The sequence below is a fragment of the Macaca fascicularis genome, chromosome 5 (genome assembly GCF_037993035.2).
Source record: "Macaca fascicularis isolate 582-1 chromosome 5, T2T-MFA8v1.1".
Lineage (NCBI taxonomy): Eukaryota > Metazoa > Chordata > Mammalia > Primates > Cercopithecidae > Macaca > Macaca fascicularis.
Window position 1 is genome coordinate 108,251,006 of NC_088379.1, and position 20,558 is coordinate 108,271,563.

Consider the following 20,558-nt stretch of genomic DNA (forward strand, 5'->3'; position numbering starts at 1 on the left):
AATCCAGTCTGTTTTACTCTATCGTTACCTGAAGCAGAAGACTGACTTCTGTACTGTTTCATTTGTTAACCAGAGTAAATCCTTCATTATTCACATAATAAATTAATAAGGATGATGTTTTTCTCACAGGGACTAGATGAGGCAATATACATGAAAAGCATATTATTGACGGTAAAGGGTAAGGTGTTACACAGATGTTTATCATTGCTATTTCCGAGGAGATAACCCCATTTTCCTGCAGTTAGGGAAGTTCTATATGGGAATAGGGCTGAAAGGGCCAAAAGATGGAGGTATTGTTTGTGAAAAACTGCTTATACTTCTATGCATGTAAGTATGTCATGCTGCATATTTTTCTGTGCTGTATTAATTCATGCATTCATTTATCAACAGATACTTAAACACTCATATGTCAGGCATTGTTCTAGGGACTAGACATCCCTGCCTTCAAGGAGCTTATTTTCTAGTGGTATATTTTCTGTTCTGTATCTTAGCTATCCACTTTTTTCATCTGCCTGAACACATGACTTATTCTGTCTCTGGGCCTCATTTCATTCTGCCTTATAATTCCTATTTTCTTCCCTAGTTTATCTGACCTTGCTACCTTAGCTTGTTCATTCTTTCCTTCAATTCAGTTGTCATGAAATCTCTTTCTTTCCTCTACTAATTTTTGTTCTTTCTTTCTGAGTAAAAGCTAGAAGAAAAAATCCTTACGTAAGCTTACAAGGCTTTAAAGGATCTGGCCCCCTGCTTACCTCTCTGAATTCTTTACTTACTTCTGACAGCTTGCTCATTTCACTCCAGCTACATTGAACTTGCCTTTGTTGTGTTTTGAAAACACCAACGTGGTCCTACCACAGGAATTTTGCACTTACTGTTCTTTTTGCTGCCTTCATCATTCATATGTTCATGTCTTCCCCATCACTTCCTTCAAGTTTTTGCTCAGTTGTCATCTTTTCACTGAGTGTCCTTCCTGACCTCTCCCTACTTTAAAATGTTATGCTTTTTTCTACTACCTCTCCTGTTCCTCATTCCTACCTTATTTTTCTGGATAACACTTATTGCCTTCTAAATTGTATCGTATAATTTACTTCTTTGTTTCTTCTCCGTTGTCATACTAGCATATAAATTCAGTGAAGGTAGAGATTCTTTTACTGCGGACAAAAGCATCTAGGACATTTCCTGGCACTGATAAGGATCTGCATAAATATTTGTTGAATGAATGAATCTCCTTGGTAAAGTCCTTTTTTGTTTGCCTGTTATATTTATTGAATCGACTTCTTTGTTTCATACACTTTAATTTCAAAAGTGAACGGCTGGAACATTTTATATATTTTCTTATAAATCATTTTAATTGCTTTTAAGCTTATCAACATATTTTGTTTTATAGATATGTAGCCTTCGTGAGATATAAGATTCTCCATCCCTGTTTACATGTATATTTAGATGACAACTCTAATGGTAATAAATAATTCCAACCTTAAAGATAACTCAGGAGAAGATAAGATTACAGGTAGACTTTAAATCCCATTCAGAAACCCAAGGATGATTCAAAAGGAAAATAATCATTCCAAATATAATACTCCTCTTATTCTTAAGAAGTGTTAGTATTATATTTGAATTTTTAATTTTTAATACAACTCCCATAGAAAATACTTCAAAATGAACCCAGTAAGACTTCCTCATTAAGACACATAGACACATATGCTCCCACTCCCTTAATCACAATTTGGAAGTCAAATAAGCTCTGAAAACCAAAACATTCTTCCAAGTTTATCGCAGACTCATTTGGTAGTAAAAACCAATCTGATCTGACATGTAGCTGTTTATAGTCTTTATTTTTCCATTTGGTGAGTCCAATTATATATTTCACTGTAGAAATACTAATGTGTTTGACTACATTGTGTACCCCAGACCTGCTTAGAGTATTATGTAATATGCAGTATATGCCATATATTGCCTAACATCAAAAATACACTGAATTCTGAAATGCATCTAGCCCCAAGAGATTTGTATAAAACATTTGAGGGCCTGTGTATTTTTTAAAAATTTACAAGTGAAGCCAGATTCTCTAGACATTAAGTGCCTAACTTTTGGTTGTTGTTGCTGCTGCTGTTACTGTTTTTTCTCCAGCTTCGCAAACCTGGGTATACTTCATGTAACAAAGAAAAAAGTATTTGAAACACTGGAAGCACGAATGACAGAGGCGTGTATAAGGGGCTATAATCCTGGACTCTTGGTGCACCCTGACCTTGCCTATTTGCAAGCAGAAGGTGGAGGGGACCGGCAATTGGGAGGTAAGCATCATTCTCCTGGCCTTGCTCCTCCCCAAGGGGTCCAGGCTTTGGTTTTCATCTGTATGAATTATATGTTCATCTGCATCCCTTCCAGTCTCTACCCCACACTGCTGTCACCTTTTCCCTGCTCAGAAACTTGATGGCATCCTGCTACTTCTAGTATAAAACCTATGGCTCCATAGCCTGGCATACAAAGCCCTCCTTCTCTGGCCCCAGCACCTTTCCAGCCTCATCTCCAGCCCCTTCAGGTCAAACTGTACTACTTGGTAGGAGCACCATGATTTCTCACTTCCCTGTCTTGGCACATTCTTTCTATGTTTGCTCTCTCCTCTTCCTGGAATGCCTTTATCCACTCTCTTATATGAATATATCCAAATTCTGCCACCTTTTCAAGATTCAGAGCAAATGCTTCTTCTGCTCCAAAGCCCTCTGAACTCTGTCCTCCTCTGAAATTCCACATCCCTTCATTTGTAGCTCTCTTGTAGTACTTGTCTCTTGAATCACTACCTTTTATGATATTATAGCTTAATTATGACTATATCCATCAGCATGAAAACTCCAGCAGGAGGGAAGAAACAAGATGTCACTGAGTCATTCAGTTCCTTCAGAAGTTGTTTTTGAGTACCTACTATGTGCCAGGCTCTCTGCTTGGCACTGTGGAATGAGCTCAATCCCTGTGCCCAAACAGCTTTTGGAATAATTTGCATACTTCTCAATACAGCTGGTGCCTAGTAGGGTTATTCAGTTCCATTTGATCACATCCTGTGTGCCTTTAACTCTTACTGTAGAGAGAAAAGGGAAAGGTGGAGGGAGGACAGGAGAGGAGGGAGGCGATCTGATACATGGAAGAGAGTTTTTACTGTAATCCAGAGAAAATGCAGGTCTTTGATGCCTTTCATATTGGATGACATAAATGAGACTGTTTTTAACATTTTATTAGCAATATGAAGAGTTTCAAAAGAGGAAAATGGGTTTTTTATTGTAAGTTTACATTATTTGTGGTTTATAAAAGCATGGTCTTTTAAATGTTCACACTTCCCTGGGCATGAATGGACTGTGTTGTATGGCCATAGATCGGGAAAAAGAGCTAATCCGCCAAGCAGCTCTGCAGCAAACCAAGGAGATGGACCTCAGCGTGGTGCGGCTCATGTTTACAGCTTTTCTTCCGGATAGCACTGGCAGCTTCACAAGGCGCCTGGAACCCGTGGTATCAGACGCCATCTATGACAGTAGTGAGTAATTCACTTCCAACAGGGGGCACACCAAGAATAGACTTCCAGCCCACCCTGCCATTTACTTGCTAGCTGAGTCCTGGGGAAGGTAACTTAATCACTTTAAGCCTCAGCTTTATCATCTATAAAATGTGAATAGGAAAATCTAGCTTGAAAGGTTGATGTCCAGGTTAAATGAGATATTTTAAGAGGGGCTCATTACATGTAATTCTTTTTCCTTTGATGTACATTTTTTAGTCTTTTTCATGAAATGGCACATCTCTTCTTATTTATGAATGTCTTACTTAAAGATACATGGTTGATGCTTTTAGAAGGGAGAATAATCCCAATTTTCTTTGGTGGTGGTGGTGGGGGCTCTGGAAAGAAGTTAATAAAAGACAGCTATTATTCTTACCCATTTTCTTGCCCATATGTTACTAGCTTTATCAAGAGAGAACTTGAAGTTAAATGAATGAGTAGCATAGATAGCATGTGACTTTCGAATCCTATTTCAAGCCGGGTTAGGCATCATGTCCTGTAGTCCTGCCTACTTGGGTGGCTGGGGTGGGAGGATATAGAGTTTCAGCCCAGCATGAGCAACATAGTGAGACCCCATCTCACAAAAAGTATATATATATAAAAATTTATAGTTCCTAGAACTTTTGCGTTTTACAGTAATCTTCAGCATTTACTATGCAACTTTCTCGTTTGATTATGCATGGGATTGATAAGACAGGTGTTTCCAAAAAGCCTGCAAGCATAGTACTCAGACTCATTGAAAGTTTATAGAATTTGGCATGTGTGGAAAACTCCATGCTCCAAGTAAAACAACTAACTGAATTCTCTAATTTAAACAAGTTTGAAGGGAAGTGAAAGGTTATAAAATGATACAGACTCATACCACAGAATCACCTTAAAATGCAGCTGTTGGAGGGAAAAAAAAAAAAAAAGGAAGCTTTTTGCTATTGCCACAAGAAAGTTTTGCCTCTTCACCACACAGAATCCTAATTTAGTTTGGGAAAAAGAAACATAACGTCCCCATTTTCCTTGCCTGTAAAATAAAAAGTAGTAAGTAGTTTAAGAAAACTGTACTTTTCCTAAAGTTTTTAGGACTCTTGTAAATAGAATAATAGCAGAATCATGGAAACAAATTTGGAATTAAAGTCTTGACCTCATCGAAAGGCCAGAAATCAATTAGCTTGGTACTTCCCAATACATCAGAAAAGCTCTTTCTCTTTTTGTATCAGTCTCTCTGTGTTAGAGGGAGAAACAAATACCTATTCCTTTCTACCTCATTTGTTTTGGTGATCATAAATGACCCATGCCCAAGAAATGTTCCAAGAACTTCAGAAGCCATTCTTGTTTTATTTATTTTGTTAGTGAAAGCATGTATTTAAGCTTTGTTTTGGTCATGTGTGCTAAGGGGAGGGTCCTACCTAAAGGACTGGCTTGTTGAGCTGAGGATTAACCATGTTATTGTTGTTTTCCCTCTGTGAACAGAAGCCCCCAACGCATCCAACTTGAAAATTGTAAGAATGGACAGGACAGCTGGATGTGTGACTGGAGGGGAGGAAATTTATCTTCTCTGTGACAAAGTTCAGAAAGGTAAATACATTCTCTGATCTCTAATCTCTGATCTCAAGAGGTGAACTACATTCTGAGTGTGTCTATGAGTCACATTTCAGCAGCGGGCAAGAAACGTCCCTCTGCTGCCATAGAAAAGTCTTAAAAAGCATTTATGTTTTACCTCTTCCAAATGTAAGTTGTCTGTGTTATTTTTCTTAAGTCAACTAATTCACTTCTAGATTTACCAAAGAAGTAAAGAGAAATAAGAAAATCGTGATAATAATCATCAGCGACTTTCAGTACTTTTATACTTTAAAATTAGTATCTGTACTTTGTTAAACAAAAATAAATAGTAGCCCATTCTTGACACACATATAAACACACACAAAGAATAAATAATGTTTTTCATAGTATTAAATTGTTCATCTTATTTATTTTGCAATGTTTTCATATAACACTGAGAGAGCTTCTCTGAACACTTCCACAGATATGTGATGTTAACTAAGAAAAGGAAGGAGAACAGGGAATACAGGGAAATTCTCAAAGCACATTTCTCTCACAATTTCCCCTTTGAGGAAAGGTTCTTGGCATTTATCTTTCATTAGATACATTACAACATTGATAGATTAGTAAAAGCTGAGGAAAATGTGTTATTTTCTCAAACTTCATTATTTTTTTAAATAAAATGATAGTTGGAAAGTGTAGTATAATAAATATCTGTTTACTACGAGTGAGCATTTTCAAAGTAAATACCTGACTGAAAATATAAATAAGTAAAATAAATGAATAAAAGACATGTGGCTTTTTAAAAAATTCTCATGTGAGATTAATATAGGTATATAGTCAGAAAACATGGGGTCAGATTTTGAAGTAAACACATATATACTTTATCAAAAAAAGTTTACAGACTAGGCATGGTGGCTCATGCCTGTAATCCCAGCACTTTGGGAGGCTGAGGTGGGAGGATTGCTTGAACCCAGGAGTTTGAGGCTGTAGTGAGCTATTGTCATGCTGCTGTACTCCAGCCTAGATGACAGAGCAAGACGCTGTCTGAAAAAACAGACGTTTACCCTTTCTGTGCCTACACTAGTGTCAGCCTTCTTCCAATCCACTCTGTCCAAGTAATACTCATTTCTAGATTCCTGGGTGTACATACTGTGAGTAAACACAATCTGAGTACCTTTATTTGTAAATGAGATTCTTAGTCATTATCATTACATTGGAATGGCTTAGTAAGAAATGTCTCGTACTTGGCTTAAAGAATCTCAATAACTAGGTCCAGTGTAGTCCTGCCTGAAGGCAAAGGAGGTAGTAAGATGTTTTATCCATTCCTAGTATTTCTGAAGTTCTACTTAAATAGAAATAAATCTTTGTTTCACAAGTCAATAGTGTGTCCCTTTCTATGAAATGGAAAGTGAAGCCAGGAAGATGCCAACCTAAGTTATATTGTTACATTTCTGTAGAAGTAAATAGAGTCCATGACTAGAGTGTGCAATGTAAGCATTGCATTTTAATTAGAAGGGACCTGATCATTATAGTATTTTGACCAATTACTCAGTATGAACTAAGAGACTATTATAGTGAGACAGTTTAATAGTGTAAGAGCCTGGACTCTGAAATTATACTGTCCATGTTCAAATCCTGGTTCCTCCATGTACTAGCTGTTCAACCTCAGATAAGTACTTAACCTCTTTGGACCCCAGTTTCTCTTTTGCAAAGTGAAGATAATAATAGTACGTCTACACCACAAAGTTGTGGTGAGGATGAAGTGTATATATGAAGCACTTAGAATAGCATCTGCCGTATATTAATAGTAAAACTTACATAAGTTAATTATTTTTATGTACATCTATATATTGAATTGCACTGCCTCTTGGGATTCTAATATTCTTCCACCATCCTTCGTGTTTCTCAGGATTGACTTAAGAATGGAGAAGCAGTAAGGTCAAAGATTAAAAGAAAATTCAGGTTAACTAGGTAAATCTACCATTCTCTCATTGTGAATGAAACTTGGGGCACGTTACTGTGGTAAATAATAATAAAATGTCAGTGATTTGTGAAGATTTTAAAAGACTTAACCTTTTGATCTTGTTTTTTAAAAGTAAATAGATACCAGGTAGAATATTAAACCAGTTTTATTTTTCAGCGTGTTTATAAATATTATTACACTACATGAAATTACACACTTCAATGTGATTGTTTGCAGATGACATCCAGATTCGATTTTATGAAGAGGAGGAAAATGGTGGAGTCTGGGAAGGATTTGGAGATTTTTCCCCCACAGATGTTCATAGACAAGTAAGTGATTTATTATTATTATTATTAATCCTTATTATTTTTAGAGATGGGATCTCACTCTGACACCCAGGCTGAAGTGCAATGGTACAATCACAGCTCACTGTGTCCCCCAACTCTTGGGCTCAGGGGATCCTCCTGTCTCAACCTACCAAATATCTGGGACTACAGGCATGCTACCATGCCCAGCTAGTTTTTTCATTTTTATTTTTTTTGTAGAGGTGATGTCTTGCCATCTTGCTCAGGCTAGTCTTGAACTCCTGGGCTTAAGCGATTATCCCATGTTGGCCTCCCAAAATGCTGGGATTATAGGCATGATTCATATTATTATCATCATTTTACACTTTCTGCTTTGTTGAAATTTAGTACTTAGCTTCCATCTGTAAAAAGGAAAAATCGTAAATATATAACTTCCATAAAACAGTACTGTTTTGAAGACTCATGCAGGTCATCCAAAAAAGTTACCTACTGTGGAGTTATGGGCAAGGTTCTGTTAGATCGTTTGCTCTGAGATGTTGGCAGGATATTTAACTTGCTGCCTAATCCCCTAACCCATAAGACAGTGCCCCACAGGTCCTGTAGTGAAAATGTTTTTCGTGTTCTACCAAAGTAATCATGGTGAGACCTGTTAAAAGGATGTTCTAGGAGTCATCTTCTAATTGAAGCTGATACGTCCTGTTAAATGAAGATTTCCCAGTGGCAACTAAATGACTAAGAGATGACAATGCTGAGCCCCCACTTTAATGATTATTCTCCTCTTTACAAGTAATTGAAAAGTATATGTTAACAAGAAATTGGAAACAATCCAAATATTCATCAATAAGTGGCCAGTTAAGTTATAGTCTATCCTTTTGATGAAATATCATGTAGTTATTCAAAATAATGAGTACTCTGTGAACTAATATAGAAAGTTCTCAATTATACAGTGTTAAAATATTTTAAAAGATGGGTGTAGAACAAAATGCATGTAGAAATGATTCTATGTTCATGCATAAAGAAATTCTGGAAGGATACCTAAGAAATTAATAACAGTATTTGCCACTGACTGGTACACTGTAGGAACTGCATGGATGGGGAACAAGAATGTCAAAGAGAATACCACTGTATGCTTTTTTATATTTTACAAAATCTTTAGCCCTGTGAATATATTACATAGTCAAAAATCAAACTGAAAAATGCTAAAATCCCTAACATACCACCAAGAACTAATGTGTTATGATGCCAATGTAAGCAATGTTTAGTTTCTTCTCTTCATCACTGGCCTGTAGCCATCTCTCTCTTTCCATACCCAGTCTTTCTGATGTTGGTATAAATAATCTTGGAGGCTTTTAAGGCTGTTTTGGAAGAGAAGAAAGTATATGCAGTGAATTTTATAAGCATGATATTTACAACTAGAAGACATTTGAAATATAAGACAAATGAAATAATAAAGATTTGTAGTACATTAGCACAGCATTGTATTTTGATTTTACAGTAGCAATTTCATAAAAATGTATCGATATAGAATTCTGAGTTTGGAACTTTCTCCAGGACACGGTTTTTTAGTACACTGTGTCTAAACATTGGATATAAAGAAAAGCATAAGGAATGTGTTTAATGAGTAGCATTACTGCAAAAAAAAAAAAAAAAATGTAGTCCTACACCAACATGTGATTCTTTGTATCCTGCAGTTTGCCATCGTCTTCAAAACTCCAAAGTATAAAGATGTTAATATTACGAAACCAGCCTCTGTGTTCGTCCAGCTTCGGAGGAAATCTGACTTGGAAACTAGTGAACCAAAACCTTTCCTCTACTATCCTGAAATCAAAGGTAAGTCAGTTTAAAATCTTATGCTCATTTTTTATTTTATTTTATTTTATTTTATTTTATTTTATTTATTTATTTTTTTGAAACAGAGTCTGACTCTGTTGCCCAGGCTGGAGTGCAATGGTGCAATCATAGCTCACTGCAACTTCGAACTCCTGGCCTCAAGCAATCCTGCCTCAGCATCTCAAGTCGCTGGGACTACAGGTGGTGCACCACCATGCCAGGCTAAATTTTTTTTTTTTTACTTTTAATAGAAATGAGGATTTCCTACGTTGTCCAGGCTGGCCTTAAACTCCTGGCCTTAAGCAGTCCTCCGGCCTTGGCCTCCCAAAGTGCTGGGATTACAGGCTTGGGCTTCCATGTCTGGCCATTGTACTTGTTCTGAGAAGAGGACAAGCTAATTAGAAGAGATCAGTTAGTCACCTCCTTTGAACAGCTTCCTATAACAGGTCCCTGGGTCCACAGTGCTTATTTTTAGACCGGACAGTAGTATATTCTTCTGAGGTCATGGAATTAGTCCAGCTTTTTAAAATAATGTTATTTCCACCAAGCTTATATGAGATTTAGACGTTGAGAATTTGTCTTTGAATTTGAGAATCTAACATTTATTGACTGACTCAGAGTTCAAGCAGCTGAGATGAAAAAACTCAGGCTTGCTCTTTAGGAGAATCAGCCAGTTAGTCAACCAGCCTCAGGCAGTGGAACAGAAAACTTGGCCAACATGCACTGCAAAACTATGAAAATGAGTAAGGCGTCATTCTTTCTCTCACAAAAGATGCTTTAAGAAAGGGCACTCATAGTTTTCTTAAATAGTTATAATGTAAATTATGATTTTAATAAGTATGAAAAGTGAAGCATCCCTAAAAATATATGAGAATGTTGAAGAGAGAGCCCTTGGTCCCTTTATTCCAAAGCAGTCTCCAAAAAGAAGGCTTCATCAAGGAGATAACATTTGGCCCTTAACATTTGGGGTGTGTTTCAGCAGTTGGGTGTTAAATGGAGAAGGAAAGTGTTCTCTAGGCTTAGGTTACTTGAGGAGCTTAAAGAGAGAGGTAAACACAGTTAGCGTTTATGCAGAGGGAAACAAGTGTTTAGTGCTGAGATGGACATGAAGGCCAATGTAGGTGAGGAAGGCCAGGGCCAGGCTAAAGAGGGCTGTGAGTGGCAGCTTAAGAATTTTGCATTAATTCTGGAGAGGGATAGTCAGGCCTGCCTAGGTTTGGAATGATGGCTCTGACTTCTTTATGTCACCACTAAGGGTACCATTTAGGAGGCAGATGATGAGTCAGAAGAGTAATGCAAGAATCCAAGTGAGAAACGGTGAAGTTAGTAAAGGTCCTAGTGCCAGGAATGAAAGGAGATGGTGGACTCAAGAGAGAGCACGGTGATACTGTCAAGAGGGCCTACAGGTCGGAGATGTAGGAGAGACAGGGAGTCATGGATGGGTCTAAAACTCCCTGACCAGGAAGCTTGTGATGCGGTTGACTTGATGAAAGGAACAAGGGAGCAAAAGTAGATTTGGGTGGGAAAAGAGGGAGCTCAGAGTAAAATATGTTATATTTTAGGTCCCTGTGGGAAAGTCAAGTGTAAGTTCTTAGTAGACAGACCAAAGGGAGAACTGGAACTCAAGAGAGGACAGGGTGAGAAATTTAGCATTAGAATCATCTCAAAACGAGATATAACAGGCACCAAGTCATCATTCAAAGGTATTTCTTAACCTAGAGCCCACTGACCCCCAAAGAGTCTGTGAATAGAAATGTACTTTAATATCATCAGCTTCTTTTGAAATCCTGTTTTGTATTTTACATACTGAAAACCATGATTCTGAGAAGAGATCCATAGAGTTCACCAGACTGCAGAAGGGGCTGTGGCATAAACAAAATTAGAAACCCCTCAGTTGGAGGGAAGTGAGACTGGGAAGGGAGGTCAGTAAAATGATTGCCACGGGGCACCCAGATCCTTGCTGAGGTTGGAAACCGCAAAGGTACAGCAGCAACAAGCCACATGGGTGGGTGTTGGCTCCTGTGAGAGCAAGATGTGATAGGTAATCTTTGAAGAGGGCTTTCCTTTCCTAGAATTCGTGCTGCCACAGGAGCGTTTAGAAAACGGTTCTGCAAGTTCTTGTTTCTTTTCTGAGGTTGTGGCCTCTTCATTGTTTGGTCACATTTGTAGTGTATTCTATATCCTGGTGGTTTGAAAACATTGTCAGCACAATAACTTTTCTTTCTTCACATGAGATTTCATACAAAATCCCAGTGTATGGACCTGGTAGGCTTTGGTTAAAATAGGGGTGAAGGGCCCTGCCAGCTTGGCCTTCCAAGAGGCTGTCCCAACTCTCCTCACTTCCCTACCAAGAGCTGCTGGAGGTCTTTTGAATGCTTCTGCCTACACAAAATGATGTGAAAATCACTGCTTTAATTTAAAAGTAGACACAGAAGAAAAATATGAATAATTTTTTAGACTTTCTGAGGAAAAAAATAGATTTCTTCTCCAGAAATATGTCTTCAAATAATGTCAGATTTTGCTAGCACAGAGAATCATGAAGAAAGAAAACCCGGGTTACCTGTGTGTGTATGAACCTAGAAACATTTAAAGCTCAGGTTGGTATCTAGTCTGCCTGTCTCCCTTTCCCAGTGGTATCTATGCCTCGGAAAAGTATGTTACAGCAGGGGCATGTTCAGGTGATTACTTTAATGGTTTCTTATCATAGTAGGAACTATCTGATGCTGGGATTAGAGAATGGGGTCACCTGAAAGTTCAAAATTGCACCTGTATGCTTCATGCACATACCTTCCAGGCTGTCATTGATTAAAAGCTTCATACAATACAAAGTATAAGAACTGTCTGGAGAAATACTTACCCATTGAGCTCTGAAGGAAAGAATAGACAACATATATATATATGAGGACAACAAATTACTTTATTCTATAGAAACCTTCTGGATTATAAAAACTCAAGATAATAGGACCAAGGAGAAATAATCTGGCCAAGCAATGTAACTGGTCAGAAAAGTAGTAGGCCATTTAACATTGAAGTAGATAGAAATGGATCCAAACTATACAACCCAGGGAAACATTGTATACATTTCTCAGAAGTCATTGAACACACTTTCCCTTACCCCCGGTCTCTGTAGTCATTCCCTATCTCATTGCCTAATTTTATATTCTTCATTATTTTTATCAATATGTAAACTTGTCTTATCTATTTATTTATGGGTCTGTTGTCTTCCTACCACCCCAAGTACAAAGAATCTTCTTTAGGTCATAGGCCATCTAGAACAATATAGGTTGCATAGAAAATGCTCATTAAGTATCTGTGTACTGACTTACTGATTTACCAGCCAAGCTGCCATCCTCATCTATAAGGCTGGTAATATGTTGATTATCATCAAGTAAGATGTTAGACATAAATATAAAACATTATACAGAACCAGCCCTGAGCTCTGCATCCTCTATGGTCATCGACATTGTACTTCACAAAAACTTTTTGGAGATGGTTGGGTCCAGGGGAGACAATTGAAATAATCAAGAGAAAGATGATTGGCAAGGAAGGAAGATAGTTGAGGAACTGCTGTACAAAACCAAAAAAAAAGACCATAATGATTTTTCAATCTGGAAGATGGAGATTAGGGATAAACAGAATCATAATCTTTAAATTATGAAAAGTATGGCCAAGATAAATGCAGGCACCTTTACTGGTAAACTGAAACCTGAAAAGTGAGAATGAGGTACTTTTAAGGCACATGCACAGGAATAGATAGCAAACACTGGGAGATTATCCATATTTGTGAATTAAACTATTATAGGCATCAACTATTATGCGAAGTCACTGATTATTAAAGTCATTGGTTATTATTACGCAAAGCTATTTTGGAGTGTTTTCAAAAGAATGACAGCCTAACATAATGAAAACGTTACTGCACTTTGAGACTGATCTTGACTCTGTTCTGACCTCAGATAAGCCACCTAACCCTTCCTAGCTTCAGTTTCCTCTCCTGCAAAAGGAGAACTTGTAGTAAGTGGCCGCTTCGGTTCCTTCTAAAATAGGTTGATGTTTCATAGTACATCCCCTGGTGCCATTGTCAAAAACAGACCGCAAGGATAAATGATCCCCTGAACATGGAGTGTGAAGGTCTCCATATTCAATTCTGTGGAGATTCAGACAGCAGGTTCTTTTATAAAGCTTATGTGGAATGTTCTGTATTCGTTTCTTGTCATTGGAATCTTACTGGCTGTGTTATAATTAATATTTTGCCTTTAAAATTCCCATTTTACAGTGAAATACAGCCAATAAATATCTGTCTGCTTTAAAAGGTAAAAGGAATACATAGAAAATACTAACTAGTCTCTTTGCTGGAATCCATGTCAATAGATAACATTTATTTCTGAAGATAAATAAGTTGTCTGCTTCCCTCTTGTGTTTCATATGTCTGCAGTGAACAGTCATGAGTATAGCTGTAAATTAGTTATAACTGATGGGGAAATTATAAATCTGAATCTAAAAATATTTGATAAGGAAGTCGTTAAAGTTTCTCCACTTCAAGGTCATCCCCCTTCTAGTGGAAGCATATTTTTCTCAAAATTTGGCAACCTTGGTTTTTTTTGTTTTTTGTTTTCCTAGGAAGTCTGGACATGTTCAGCTTTTGAATAACTATTAAAGCGTACTTTGTTACCCTACTTTCCCGTGCTTCATCTTTCAACTGCAGTTAGATGATCATGAGATAATCAGTAAACAGCGACCCTGAGATAATCAGTAAACAGCGACCTTCTTTCTAGCCCTAAGATGACTGAAACAACCACAGAATTAGAAATAATCGAAGCTCTTTCTGAACATAAGCATGACAAAACTGACACAGAAGCATCAGAAATAGAACAATTGTTAAGGATTCAGCTCCTGATCAAAAAAAGAATACCTCATTGACTTTATTTAATTTGAAAAAATGAAATAAAACCCCCTTAACTGCTCCAGCCCAAAAAAGAGAAGACAGAAAAACAAAATATATGATAGAAAAAGAAGAGAAAGAAAGGGAAACAGAAAGAAGAAACAAGAAGACAGTAACACCACATAGGCAGTGACGGAACTCAAAAGGGCATTGGGGCTGGTGAGAAGCACAGATAGTGAGAAACAGAAAGATGAAAACAAAACAAACAAAAAGAAATAAAGGCAATCAAAAGTCTCAGAGGGCATCACTGTATTGTAGTCAAATAGTAGTCTTAGACTTTTAGCCCCCCGTATCTCATCAGTCACCAGAGGTTACAGACCCCTCGTTTACTGTGTTTCTGGCATCTACCCCATGTTTTATTACCATGGTGACCACTGAGGAATGGGCCTCCATCACTTATGTCTGCACTGTCTCTGCCTCTCACTTTGACTCTTTAGTATGTCCCACACACAAGTAAAAGATGAACTTCCTAAAATACCATCCTATTTCCCTGTTCAAAAACATTCAGCAGCTGTCTTGCATATAAGTTCATTCTCCAGGTGCTCCACAGTGTTGTCCCATTTCTCAAGAATTCCTTATACAGTCATACCTTGTTTCATTGTACTTTGCAGATACTGTGATTTTTACAAATTGAAGGTTTGTGGCAATAGTGTCAAGAAAGTCTATTGGTGCCATTTTTCCCACAGCATGTACTCACTTTATGTCTCTATGTCACATTTTGGTAATTCTCTCAATATTTGAAACTTTTCCATGATTATTGTATCTGTTATGGTGGTCTGTGAACAGTGATCTTTGATGTTTTGGGGTATCACAGATAGTGTCCATATAAAATGGCAAACTTAATCGATAAATGTTGTGTGTGTTCTGACTGCTCTACTGACTGGCCATTCCTCCATCTCTCTTCCTCTCCTCAGGCTTCCCTATTCCCTGTCACATAACCATATGGAAATTAGGCCAATTAATAACCCTACAGCGGCCTCCAAGTGTTCAAGTGAAAGGAAAAGTCACACCTCTCACTTGAAATCAAAAGCCAAAAATGATTAAGCTCAGTGAGGAAGGCATGTCAAAAGCTGAGATAAGCCCAAAGCTAGGCCTCTTGTGCCAGTTAGCCAAGAATGCAAAAGAACATTTCTTGAAGGAAATTATAAGTGCTACTCTAGTGAACCCACAAATGATAAGAAAGCACAACAGCCTTGTTACTGATATGAAGGTTTTAGTGGTCTGAGTAGAAGATCAAACCAGCCACAACATTCCCTTTTACCAAAGCCTAATCCAGAGCAAGGCCTTAACTCTCTTCAATTCTATGATGGCTTAGAGAGGTGAGGAAGCTGCAGAAAAAAAGTTGAAAGCTAGCAGAGGTTGTTGATTCATGAGGTTTAAAAGAGAAGCCATCTCCGTAACATAAAAGTGCAAGGTGAAGCAACAAATGCTAACAGAGAAGCTGCAGCAAGTTATCCAGGAGATCTAGTTCGGAAAATTGATGAAGGTAGCCACACCAAACAGATTTTCAGTGTACAAGAAACAACATTCCATTGGAAGAAGATGCCATCTAGGACTTTCATAACTAGAGAGAAGATGTAAAAATGCCTGGCTTCAAAGCTTTTAAAAACAGGCTGACTCTCAGGAGGTTGAGGTGGGAGGATCACTTGAACACAAAAGGTCGAGGCTGCAGTGAGCTATGATTGCACCACTGCACTCCAGCCTGGGTATTGTCTCAAAAAAAAAGAAAAGAAAAGAAAAAGAAAAAAGCTGACTTTCTTGTTAAGAGTTAATGCAGCTGGTGACTTTAAATTGAAGCCAGTGCGCATTTATCATTCTGAAAAATCCTAGAGCTCTTAAGAATTATGCTAAATCTACTCTGCCTTTGCTCTGTAAATGGAACAAGAAAACCTGGATGACAGCACATCTGTTTACAGCATGGTTTACTGAATATTTTTAAACCCACTGTTGAGACCTACTGCTCTGAGAAAAAAAAAAAAAAAAAGATTCCTTTCAAAATGGTAGTGCTCATTGACAATGCACCCGGTCACCCAAGAGCTCTGAAGGAGATGTTTTCATGCCTACTAACAGCCATTCTGCAGCCCATGGATCAAAAAGTAATTTTGGCTTTCAGTCTCATTGTTTAAGAAATACATTCTGTAAGGCTGCACCTGCTATAGATAGTGATTACTCTGATGAATCTGGGCAAAGTAAATTGAAAACCCTGTGGAAAGGATTTACCATTCTAGATGCCATTAAGCACATTTGTGATTCATTGAAGGAGGTCAAAATAGCTACATGAATAAGAATTTGGAATAAATTGACTCCAGCCCTCATGGGTGACACTGAGGTGTTCAAGGCTTCAGTGGAGGAAGTAACAGCAGATGTGGTGGAAATAGCGAGAATGAGAAGTGGAGCCTGAAGATGGGACTGAACTGCTGCTCATGATTTAACTTTCATGGATAGGAATTGTTCCTTATGGATGAGCAAAGAAAGTAGTTTCTTGAGATAGAATCTACTCCTGGAGAAGATGCTGTGAACATTGTTGAAATGACAATAATTTAGAATATTCCTTAAACTTAATAAAGCAGCAGCAGGGTTTGAGAGAATTGACCCTCATGTGGAAGGAAGTTAAAACTGTGGATAAAATACCGTCAAACAGCATTGTATACTATGGAGAAATCTTTGTGAAAGAAAGAGTCAGTTGACAGACTTCAACAAATTTCATTGTTGTCTTATTTTTAAAAATTGCCACAACCACCCAGCCTTCAGTAGCCACCACCCTCATCAGTCAGCAGCCATCAACCTCGAGGCAAGACCATCCACCAGTACAAAGATTACAACCTGCTGTAGGCTCAGGTGATTGTTAGCCTGTTTTAGCAATAAAGTGTTTTTAATTAAGATATGTACATTGCTTCTTTTTAAGACATAATTCTATTGCACACTTAATAGCCTATAGTAGAGTGTAAACGTAACTTTTTTGTGTACTGGGAAACCAAAAACATCATGTGACTTGGTTTATTGCAGTAATGTGGAATTGAACCTTTCAATATCTCAGAGGCATGCCTGTATTAAACTTTCACTTCAGCCAAACTTATCTACTCCTGTTCTCATAAGCGCCCCGTGTACGTCTTTCCTTCATTATTGTTTTCCTCCATATCCCCTTCCCAGAACATCTTCCTTTTTCCTCCTCTTATATAAAATTGATTTTGAGAAGCCATTCCTGAATTTCCCATCCCCCAGTGACCTCCTAAAAGGTTTTCCTGAAACTCCTAGAACACTGATCTGCACCATGAATTTAATGTATGTAGTGTTATAGTGCTGTCTCACTAAGTCTTTCCCCCACTATCTTAAAATTATGTTGGAGGGTTCTTGACAGCAAAGACATTATGTCATGCTTTTTTTTATTTCCAACATTTAGCTCATTGTAGATGCATAATAAATGTTAACTTATTAACATGAGTTATTTTGTGTGACCAAGCAAAAGGGTCAATAATTTTTTATTCAATATCTTCAGTATCTTTTTGATGGACAATCGAATATTTCACTAGTTTTAACAACACTGGGCACTGAAGAAACTGTTGTAGAGTGGATTTGGGTGTGTACTGCTCTGTGGTCTCTTTGGAGCTAGCTTTCAGCATTCATACCCATTGGAATAAATATAATGCTTCTTGAAATTTAGCATCTCTTCCTCTTTGAGTGCTTTCTATTTCCCTTTAAGATGTTTAAAAATACCATTAGAATCAGTGGTCTTTCTGTGGCTAGTGGTGGGACCGAATCAATCTTTTCTCCTCTGGTTTCTCTTCCTTTAAATACAGATAAAGAAGAAGTACAGAGGAAACGGCAGAAGCTCATGCCCAATTTTTCGGATAGTTTCGGCGGTGGGAGTGGCGCTGGAGCTGGAGGCGGAGGCATGTTTGGTAGTGGCGGTGGAGGAGGGGGCACTGGAAGTACAGGGCCAGGTACAAAAACACCTATTCTTTCTAAAACTTTTTCATATTGGAGAGGGTAGAATTTTCTTTTCTTTGGTTTCTGAGTGTGTCTGTGAGTTGAGTGGCTATGATATTATTGAGTATATTAATTAAAATTTCCTGACAAATGTCAATTTATTTTTCAGAGAAATCTATGTTCATTTTACAATATGTAGATAATCTCAAAAGCCTTTAAGAAGAAAAAAGGTACCCCAAAGCCAGTTTTTAATGAGTACCTCCCTAAACATTTTAGTATATTTCTCTTTTATGTTTTTTGATTTGGTTGTCTTGTTTTTGTTTGGAAACATTGAAAAAATTTTATATCATACATACCACAATATAGCTATATATTAAACATCTCTATATAATACATTGTAGAAAATTTGAAAATACATAAAATCTGCCAAAGGTTAACTACTACTATTTTTTATGTATATGTTATAGTAGATACTTATGAATTTTCCCCTGAATACAACTGTGATCACCATCATGCATTTTATTTTAATTCATTTATTTGTAATACTATTTTACTATCATTTGCACCATGACTGTATGTATAGAGTCATATGTGCAATGTTTACCTGAGATGTTAACATAAACATTTCCTCCAGTAATATGAACTTTACCTAAGCGTAAATTTTAGGCATCATTTTAATGACTCATTTCCTCAAGTGAACAAACCATAGAATAACTTACTTACATGTAGTTTCCTGTTTTCTATGTAAAATGCTATACTGAACTCCTATCCACATAACTTTTCATTTTATTCCAGATTACTTTTGTAAATTAGAGTCTTTGTAGTAAAGTTACTGTGTCAGAGGGCATGACATCTAATGCCAGCTGCCTCCCCAAAGAGTTGTACCAGCTTGTGCTTCCACCACAAATGCCTAGGAGTGAACAGTGGTGGCCATTTTTCCATTGAGGAGTCAGTATGTTTTTCTGTGCTTTGTTTGATTTAGTTTTTTTCCTCAAGGGGTTATTTTAATGTTTTCTATGTAGGCAAGTCTGAGTTTGGTTGGTGACCCTCACTATTAGCCTCTCCCCTTCACATAGGAGTGGAGGCTTTCTCCATCGCAACCACTCCCCAAATCTGGGGTGCTGTCAGAGTTGCCAAAATGTAAACTTTATCAAAGTGGAATTCTGATGGTCCCATGACCCCCACCATGTGTCTTCGTCTCAACAGAAGCACCACGTGTGGGCACAGTACTGTCCTTTCACACCAAAGGCTGTGCTCACCTGACAGACAGACACTAAGTTGTGCTGAGTCTTGTAAAGTATCTTCATGATGTTTCATTTGTTTTACTTGCCATTTCAGGGTATAGCTTCCCGCACTATGGATTTCCTACTTATGGTGGGATTACCTTCCATCCTGGAACTACTAAATCTAATGCTGGGATGAAGCATGGTAAGTAATGCTTTATTCTTAATACCAAGAAAGGAAAAAAATAATCCTAAAAAAAATAGATTTTAAAAAAAATTTTTAAATCTATCACAACAGTATTATTGTCTTGAAAAATAATTAATTAATGCAAATAAACTGAGAAGATACTTTTTCCAAAAGATATTATTTCCTGTGGCTAGTATAAACTCTGTTCCTTGTTTATATTTTATATATTTCCTTCGTAAGTGGCATGAACAGAGGAAAGAAAAGAGCATTGAAAAGAGATATACAGAGACCTGACTATTCAAACGTTTTAAACATCACCAAACTTATGTCTTCTGTCTCTCGTTTTCTCAAATAGTACACTTCTGAAATCATTTTGAGTTTTATAGGGTTTGTCTTTTCCCATCAAGTCATCACCTGAGAAGCTGCAGTTAAACCACGTGTTGATAGTTTACATTACAGGTCCATTCTAGTGTACCCATGGAAGAAATAATACTATAAAGAAGTCTTCCCATTTATTGAATACCTATTTTTGTGCCAAGTGCTTTTACATGTTTTAACTGTTATCTTCATGACTGCACTATATGGAAAATAGTATCTCCATTTTGCACACAAAAGACACCAAAGTTCAGAAATGTTTATACTCACTGAAGGCACACAGAAGTTAGTGGCAGAACAAGAATTTGAAGCAGGTCTCCACTATAAAAGCTAGATGCTCGCATAGTGTCTGTCAGATAACATAGTTGAACCTGAAAGAGGATGATCAGGAATGCTACACTGGATAGCTCCCATACTAAAGAATGTGAATTGACAACACGTCTTTATGACTTGCTTTGTTCATTAGCGTTAGGAAAAAACTGCTCTGCTTTCAAGAACTTTAAAAATTCAACTTTTCTGCAATTGACAGAAGAGCTTTATTTCATTTTTCTCCTTTACAAGTAAATAAGCAAAATGAGATCTAAGATTTTAGAAGTATACTAAAAATGGTTTTTAGAATTGAGTTTAGAATATCTCCAAAACATGGTATTTATGATATGACCATTTTTAAAAGAATTTTAAATTATTATTTTTCTTTTCCTTTTGCAGCAAACTTGCCTCTTACCTTTATCT

The 20,558-nt window shown here is 37.3% G+C and overlaps 1 protein-coding gene across 5 annotated transcripts in view; it reads left to right on the forward strand.

Moving 5' to 3' along the window:
• Positions 1–20,558, forward strand: part of NFKB1 (nuclear factor kappa B subunit 1) — a 123,426-nt gene that overhangs the window by 81,505 nt on the left and 21,363 nt on the right. For all 5 annotated transcript variants that reach the window (XM_045392700.3, XM_045392701.3, XM_005555555.5 and 2 more), the window contains 7 exons: positions 2,131–2,294; positions 3,368–3,526; positions 5,006–5,110; positions 7,278–7,369; positions 9,037–9,175; positions 17,912–18,055; positions 19,380–19,469. In XM_045392700.3, the coding sequence (XP_045248635.2) occupies positions 2,131–2,294; positions 3,368–3,526; positions 5,006–5,110; positions 7,278–7,369; positions 9,037–9,175; positions 17,912–18,055; positions 19,380–19,469 (893 nt within the window). The remainder of the gene's footprint in view (positions 1–2,130; positions 2,295–3,367; positions 3,527–5,005; positions 5,111–7,277; positions 7,370–9,036; positions 9,176–17,911; positions 18,056–19,379; positions 19,470–20,558) is intronic.